General features: G+C 39.7%; 1 protein-coding gene across 1 annotated transcript; it reads left to right on the top strand.

Moving 5' to 3' along the window:
- The first annotated feature begins 675 nt into the window (after positions 1-675).
- MMGT1 (membrane magnesium transporter 1) lies at positions 676-8,659 on the top strand. The gene is made up of 4 exons (XM_012655489.1): positions 676-1,095; positions 3,827-3,879; positions 6,164-6,267; positions 8,162-8,659. The coding sequence occupies exons 1-4, from the start codon at positions 1,017-1,019 to the stop codon at positions 8,319-8,321; spliced, it is 396 nt and encodes a 131-aa protein (XP_012510943.1). The 5' UTR covers positions 676-1,016; the 3' UTR covers positions 8,322-8,659.
- The last annotated feature ends 263 nt before the right edge of the window (positions 8,660-8,922 follow it).

Here is an 8,922-nt window from a genome sequence, read left to right as displayed (position 1 = left end):
GCAGATTGGGAGCTAAGGAGAAATATTTGAGATAAATATGTTGATTTGGAATCACTGTAATCTCTGCTGGCTGGAGCGGTGAGAATAAATGTGTGAGCTCACCAAGGGAAAACAGTGAAAAGAGGTCAAGGGGAGAACCTCACTACTGACTGTCTACATTTTAGAGGATGAAGACAAAAATGGCTGAAAGGAGAGCATATTTTATCCCAATCAGAGACAGACAGAGAGAAGCTGAGACTGCATCGTTAGCATCCTTTTATTCCCTCCCTTTCATTTCTCCCTTAACGTTAGCTGGTTCTCTTCATGACAAAACACTTCCGCCGGGCTACACCCCTTTTGGCGCGAATCTTTCTCCAGGACCTTTTGAAGATAAGGAGAAGGGTTTACTGTTCACCTCCCGCGTGCTAAGTGTTTGAGGCTCCAAATCCCTGGTTGTTGTCCTCGACACTCCATCTGCCTCCTCTCTCTAATACCCTTGCCTTCCTCCTCAGTGCCAGTTCCCAGGGGAAGCACGGGAAAGGCCTACAGAAAACAGACGGCACAGCTTGAAAGAAAGCCCAAAGCAACCAACAACTATTGGGTCTAACCCCAGCAGCCACTGCCTTTCACAATCGCCTCCAGCCCCGCCCTCGGCCCCACCCTATCATCTTCGTAGGCCCCGCCCCCTTCTCCCGCGGCCCGCGCTCATTTGCTGGCGCCCTTCCTCCTCGCTTCCCATTGCCCCTGCTTTCGCCTCTTTGTTTACGTCCTCCGCTCAGGCCCGCCCCTCTCAGAAAGGCTGCACAATGTAGGCTCATAGGCTCTAGAGGACCTTTTTCTCTGTCGCTTTCCTTTTCTTCTCCGCATTCGCGTTTCCGCTTTCTCATGGCCATCTGGTTTTTCCACCGCTGAGGCCCATCGCGCCTAGGACTTCGGTGACGTCATCTTTCTGCGCCGCGCGGACACCCGCGGGTGGAAGAAGGAAGAGCTACGCCGCCCTTCGTTTTTTTTTGTCGGGCTGCAGCTCCTTCGGAATCATGGCGCCGTCGCTATGGAAGGGGCTGGTGGGCATTGGCCTCTTTGCCCTCGCCCACGCCGCCTTTTCCGCTGCTCAGCGTAAGTGCTTGGGTAATGCGGACCGCTCCCGTGTGGGACCCCAGGGGCGGTGTGTGGGCGCACCCCTAAAGGACTGTCGGACCGAGTGTCTCAGGAACGGTCGTTTGAGACCTTACAGTTTGGGGTGACTAAGAAAGCAGTGCAGGGGTCCCCAGTGGAAGGTTTGGAGCTTGGATTTGTGGAGAGTGGGGCACCTGGGATTGCAGGAAGGTTGGAAGGAGGTGTCTGCGAGAGGGTTCAGAGTGGAAATCTATCCGGGAATCCAGGACAAGTGATGTCAGATCCAGCATGGGATGGATCAGGCAGAGTATGGGATTGAGGACTCCAGATCCTCATGGTCCCATGACAACTATGTGGACAACATCTTGGGCACTCCTGAGCTGTCCAGGCAGAGACTGAGAAGTTAAGTAATGGATTGCCTCATGGAGGCACTGTGGTACAGAGGAAAGAGCACTGGACTGGGAGTCTAAAGGGCTAGTTGTTAAAAACTTGCTCTACTGCTAAATCTGTGTGTCCTTGGGAAAAGATTTGTGCTACACTACATTATTAAAATTCAGTTTTGGGTCATTGCAATTGCACTGTGCCTAGGAGCTAGAGGTACATTGATGCCCTGAGGGAGTTCAACATCTAGTGAAGAAACAAGTGGATCAAGAAATAATCACAATATTCTTTTCTCTGACACTGGGAAATAAAAAAAGAAATAATCACAGTAAGGTGATATAGATGCTGTATATAAGGATGCATGGAGGCTGGGACAGTCATTTTGTGAAGGAGCTGGGGGGTTAAGGAGAGTATTCTATAGCCTTGCTGCTCGAAGTGTGGGCAACAGACCAACATCATGGGCATCACCTGGGAGCTTGTTAGAAGATACTCAGGCCCCACCCCAGATATATTGGCTAAGAATATGTGTTTTAATGAGATCCCCAGGTGATTTGTATACATGTTGGTTGAGAAGCACTGTCCTGGAGGAGATTGGGATACACTGGAGTACTGTGTCATTTTCTACAATGAGCTTCAGCTGTAAGGAGGGCCCTTGGCAATCACTGAAGTCCAACTCCTTCATTTTACAGATGAGGAAATGACTGGTTAAAGGTAGTCTTAGAGTCAGATTAGCCTTCGTGCAAACAAGAAAGCTACTTGAGAATTGAACAGACAGCAGGAGGTTAGTCAAAATCTATTTTTGGTATTGGTTTGATTTTTCTTTTACACCTGTCCTTATGACAAACCTTGTAAGTTAAAACTTAAGAAATGTGTTTAAATACATTCTCTTTTAAGAAAGAGTCAATACACGTTCTAGTCTAATTTGAGTGTTCTAGTCCAAAGTACATTATTAAATAGGGATTGTCCTAGGTTCATCTAGAACTAAGATTTCAGTGTGTGTGTGTGTGTGTGTGAGAGAGAGAGAGAGAGAGACAGAGAGACAGAGAGACAGAGAGGCAGAGAGAGACTCTGACTCACTCGTTGCCCAGGCTGGAGTGTCGTAGTGCGATCATAGCTCATTGCAGCCTCGAACTCCTGGGCTCAAGCCATCCTCCCACCTCAGCTTCCTGAGTAGCTGGGACCACAGGCATGTGCCACCACTCCTGGCTATTTTTTAAAATTTTTTTTGTAGAGACAGGGTCTCGCTTTGTTGGCCGGGATAGTCTCAAACTCCTGGCCTCAAGTGATCTTCCTGCCTTGGTCTCCTAAAGTGCTGGGGTTACAGGTGTGAGCCACTGTGCCTGCCCAAGATTTTGTATTTTTATGTTTCAAGTGATAAGAATGCCTTGTGAATTTGCCACTGCATTGAGACCTCTTTATAATGCTCATGTTGGGAAGAGACTATTATTTATGTTTGAGACTAATTGTGTCATGTCACATTGTGACAGTAGATAACACACTATGGTGCTATGGCATGCTCATCTTTGCTGTAAAGAAAGCAGCACACTGATCGCGTACTGAATCTCATTTAATCCTCACATTACTCTCATTTTACTGTTGTGGAAACTCAAGCAGTGAAGAAACATACTGTTTCTTTGATACTAAGACACACTCCCCCACCTACTCCCACGTTTGAACACTTTGAAATTGAGATACATATTACAATTACTGAGGACGTCTTAAATTGAATGAGATTATAGGAAATTTCAGTAAATTAAAAAGCTGGTACTGTGATCTAGGCTTATCAACTTCCAAATCCTGATCCTTTTCCTTTATCCCTTGCTGCCTCCTGAGGTTAAGGTAGCAGCAGAATTATAATTAAATAATAAAGGCAGAAATTGACGTACTGGAATTCCTGTTCCACCACTGCCCCAGCATATTCTCTCAGGAGAAACATTTCCATACCAGAATTATTTTGTCTACACCATGTGATGGTGGTGCTATTTCAAGAGTTGAGATTTTCTGTAGACTTACTAATTTTAAAATAATTGTGATTTCTTTGACCAGTTAGTTAAAGAAAATTTGTTTCAGAGGTTTCTAGTTTTTCTGTAGTAATGAAACAAAAATTATGTTTAGGTATTGCTACCTCATACTTATCTATCACCCATTTTATAAGCAAGTCATGATGAAGATAAGATAGTTCATTAACATAAGGCTGACAGCCTTAGAAGATAGAAGGTTTTTAGGAATCCGGTATTAGCATTACTTTATGTAGCATATGTCAGCCATTTCTTTTGTCTATTGATCTGCTTGCATTTTAAGAAAGAAAAATGGGCTATAATTTCCTTAATGGTATGCTTCTGGTTTATAGATCGTTCTTATATGCGATTAACAGAAAAGGAAGATGAATCACTGCCAATAGATGTAAGTTGGTCATTTGTATTCTGTTAAAATATATTTTCAAAATTAGCCACGTAGCTTATGATAATTTTTTACTGGTTATTATTCTTTTAAAATTTTCCAGACATGAAATAGCATCTGTTCTCTACCTTTTATCACTCGTTGTAAAACCAGAGGATTTGAAAACCTTAAAAGATTTGTCTGTTTGGTTTCTAGAACTGTAGTTGAAATAATCTTCCTAGAAGTTTCTCTGTTTATAGTACGAGAATGACTTAAAAAGTTGATTATTTGGCTTTATTTTTTTAAAATTAATTATTTTTTTAGAGACAGGGTCTTGCTCTGTCGCCCAGGCTGGAGTGCAGTGGAGTGATCATAGCTCACTGTAACCTCAAACTCCTGGGCTCAAGCAATCCTCCCACCTCAGCCTCCCAAGTAGTTAGGACTACAGGTGCGTACCACCACGCCTGGCTAATTAAATGGGGTCTTGCTATGTTGCCCAGGCTGGTTTCAAACTCCCAGCCTCGAGTGATCCTCCTGCCTCCCAAAGTGCTGGGATTACATCTGTGAGCGACCTCACCCAGCCTGGCATTTTTAGAAAAGTTCCTTTTTATGTGATAGGGACACACATAGGTGGTGTGCCCCTAAACAATGGTGGTAAAACTAAAGAAAAACAGGAAAGTATTTTTTAAGCTAAATTGACATATATTCTGGCTTCGTTCACAATTTTTATCTTTACTGGATTTGAAATTACAAAAATAGTAAGTTCTGTGTAACAGAATCAAATAGTATAAAAATTAAAACTGTCTATATATAATTAAAAAACAATAACGAAAAACTGACCCTATTCCTCAGCAATTCCATTTCTACTCCTAACAGTTTGGGGTATAGTGGTAGATCAGTCTTCTTTCTATGCAGAAACATTACGTATGTATGTAGAGTTTTATCTAATCAAAACACAGTTTTTTCCTTTAAAAAAGTTGTTAATGCATGTGTATATAGATATAGTTTTATAATTAGCTTTTTAAATAACAATTTATCTTGAACATATTTTCATGACAACTACATTCTTGTTAAAAGTGCCTATGATTGCATTGTATGAACTAAGTCTTCTTGGTACACTGGTCGTGGGAATGTAAACTGGTATTACATATGACATTAGGTTTTAATTTAGATAGAATAATAGCTTGTGGCTACTTTTGACTTTAGTTGTCTATAATTAAGGATTTGGTTGTTGAGGTTATTAACTCCTACCACCTTTGCTTTGTGGTGGATATACACACACATACATGCTCATTTATATCTGTTTTAAACAACTTCTGTTTACAAGTTGGAAAATTTGAAAAATACAGAAAAGTATAAAAAATATGCCTGTAATCCCATATTGCTTCATATCAAATATTCAACATTTTTGCTTGCTTAACCTCTTTGGAAAGCAGTTTGGGATAACCTGATAAAGTTGAATATGTGCATACTTTTATCTACACTCAGTGTTTCCACTCGTGTGTGCTGGGAGACATACACAAGAATATTCAGGTTAATATTATAAAAGTAACAAACAGGAAACAGCCCACATATTCAGCAAAGGTGGATTGGATACATTGTAGTTTCATAATAATGAAATACAAAACAATGAAAAAGAATGGACTACAACTACCTACTAGAGCAGGGATGGATCTCATAATCATAATGTTGAGCAAGGAAAGCTAGACAAAAGACATTTGAGCCCATTTAAACATAGTTGAAATGGGCAAAAGTAATACATTTTTTAGAGATTCATACATAGCAGGTTTAATACACAATTTGGGACAATGGTTAACTTTGAGATGGAAAGTAAAAGATATAATCAGAGGGACATGTGGGACTTGAAAGGTACTAGGAATGTTTTATTTCTTAAGCTGGGTGGTGGGAAAGTGGCCTTTTTATTACATGGTACACATAGACTTTGTGTACTCTATGTATGATATCTAACAATACCTTAAAAATTCTTAATTGCTCTTGGAAGCACGTAATATTTGATATTTGAGTTCTGAGTGGCTCAGTACCATTCAGTACTCAGTGATTTTACTTATTTGAGCATGTCACTAAGTTCATTTATTGAAGCATCAGAAATATTTTTGCAGCCAAGCCACAGAATTTATAGAAGATTTTATTGTGTCTGAGTTCATATAATTTTAAGTGAGAATTGACTCCTCTATGGGTGGCCCTGAGAGGACTACCTCATAGAGGCTCTAAAGAGGTTGAAAGAAGATTGTAAATGTTTATGATAACATTTGTGTGTTATTTAGTAATTTCATCTTTATACTCACAGATAGTTCTCCAGACACTTCTGGCCTTTGCAGTTACCTGTTACGGTATAGTTCATATTGCAGGGGAGTTTAAAGATATGGATGCCACTTCAGAACTAAAAAATAAGTAAGTCTTTCCCTTTTCATATTCCTTAAATGTCGTAGGGGTTTGCTTTGTTCATATAATTTAAAATATATGTTTTCTGGTACATAAAAGTTGGTTTCATTTTTACATTTCAATTATGTAGTCTGTATGAATAATGAGGTAGAAACATTAAGGTGGTATTTGATAGGAAAAATGGAAGTTGAATGGCAGATTGTTGGCATTAGAGTATGATGTTATGGTACCTGCTAGTTGGTTGGCTAGATAGATGGACAGATGGATGGAAATAGATAATATAGAAAGATAATCCCTCATAAATTTTAACCAAGCTCCCCACTTCCTCCTTCCCCTCTCCCTTTCCACTTTCCCTCCCTCTTTTTATCCTCTTGTCCCACCTTAGTCTTTGGAAGAATAAGGGGTTTTCTGTTTCCTCTTTCACTTGAGCCTAGCCTGTGATGTATGCTCTGCTCTCAGGCCCTTTTCTACCCCTGGATTCAAAGTGTGTTTGTTATTCTGCTTTCCTTTTACTTTGAATCCTGTACTTTTTCTAAGCTATTTTCATGTGTCTTTGTTTGCTTTTCTTTCCCATATTTTTACTTTCCTAAAATCACCCTTTAGCTTTGTTCCATTCCATCTCTGGACTTTACCTACCTTCCTGATCCCAAAAGTGATATCCCTTTACAATATTTTCTTAGAAAGAGTCACAGTAACATTTATGTGTTAGAGGAAACTCATCTTTCCCTTTTACTTTTAGTTTGATATTTACATTTTAAATAGTCACATATCGGGCCTCCTGTTTTGTATGAGAGTATGCTTGGACGTTTAGGTAGGCTGACTTTGAGATTTGAGTTTTTATCAAAGGAAGAGATCTCTTATTCTTTCCAGAAAAACAATATTTAAAAACTAACAAACACTAAAGGCCTTACACTGAGGTGTTTGAACTTTTTTAGACTATATATATCTCACTGGAAAGGAGAAAGGGATACTCCACTATCACCACTGTTTTTACAAAGAGTCTATCAAGAATCACTGGCAAGGGGCCAGGAAAGAAAGAAGTAAAACAGAATGATATTAAATATGTGACAGCAAAATACATGAGTTTGGACAACAGCAGGTACAGAGAGCCAAAAGGAATTTTTCATTGTACTTGAAAGATTCTTGGAAAACAGATCTGTGAAATGATCATATGGCTCAAATAGTGAGGGCCAAATGAGAATAATCAAAGGTGTAATCTATGTGCTAGGTTTTTTTTTTTTTTTTTTTTTGAGACAGAGTCTCACTGTGTTGCCTGGGCTAGGGTGCCGTGGCGTCCTAGCTCACAGCAACCTCAAACTCCTGGGCTCAAGCAATCCTTCTGCCTCAGCCTCCCGAGTAGCTGGGACTACAGGCATGTGCCACCATGCCCGGCTAATTTTTTCTATATATTTTTAGTTGTCCGATTAATTTCTTTCTATTTTTAGTAGAGACGGGGTCTCGCTCTTGCTCAGGCTGGTTTCGAACTCCTGAGCTCAAACAATCCACCCGCCTCGGCCTCCCAGAGAGCTAGGATTACAGGCATGAGCCACCGCGCCCGGCCTGTGCTAGGTTTTTAAAAGACTAGTTTGGCATGGGCTACTGTTCGATTTACAGAGGTGATTAAAGCTGAGCTAGCATTTGTGTTGTTATTCATAGGCATCCTGGAAGGAATGGCTGAATAAAAAAGAAATTTGAGGGCTTTATGCCGCTTTTCCAGGTTTCTTATTTTCTTCATATAGGGAAAAAAAAACCAAGATATAGTATGTTTATCATTTATGGTCTGATTTCATAGATTTATACTCGTTAAAAATATAACATAGCAAATTCATAATTAGAAGCCTGCTTATTTTCAAATAGCCTTTTATAAAGGTGTATCTAAAATTGATGCTTTTTTTCTTCTAAGGACGTTTGATACATTAAGGAATCACCCATCCTTTTATGTATTTAATCATCGTGGTCGAGTACTGTTCCGGCCTTCAGATTCAACAAATTCTTCAAACCAAGATGCATTGTCCTCTAACACATCATTGAAGTTACGAAAACTCGAATCACTGCGTCGTTAAGATTTTTACAAATTATAATAACAGAACAGGACATAGAGCTGGAATATTGGAGTTTGGGGTATAAAATACTCCCCCCATCAGTATTTATACTGATCTTTCAGACCTAATTTAAAAAAAAAAAAAACTATGGCTCTTGTTTATACACTGTTAATCAAATCATTAATGCAGTATAAGTTATCTGTGGAATGAGTCTTTGGTATTTCATATAGAGAAATTTTTTTCATTTGAAACAAATTTATGTCCTTTATAAAAGCCACTGTTTTGAACACATTTCCTTGGAAAATGTTGGTGGTTTTTGTGATTATTTATTTTCTTAGATTTCTTTTCTTTTGCACTACAGTTTTTAGAATCCTTTTGGAAATACTGTGTGACTACTGCATTTTGCAGCATGTATAGCAAAATGGTCTTCACTTCTCAACATATGGACTTCCCTAATGAGACCAAAATGGTGACTTATTGATTTTTCTTGCATCCCCTAAAATGTGGCTCTGCTTTGGCAGATACTTGCCAGCTTTTAATTTATCCATGACTTCTCACCCGACCCCACTCCTATATAACTTCTAACATCAGCTGTCTTGTTTCATCACTTCTGAGATTCTGT

The sequence above is a fragment of the Propithecus coquereli genome, unplaced genomic scaffold (assembly GCF_000956105.1).
Source record: "Propithecus coquereli isolate 6110/MARCELLA unplaced genomic scaffold, Pcoq_1.0 Scaffold478, whole genome shotgun sequence".
Taxonomy (NCBI): domain Eukaryota; kingdom Metazoa; phylum Chordata; class Mammalia; order Primates; family Indriidae; genus Propithecus; species Propithecus coquereli.
The sequence above is the reverse complement of the archived record's forward strand: the minus strand, read 5'-3'. Positions and strand labels throughout refer to the sequence as shown.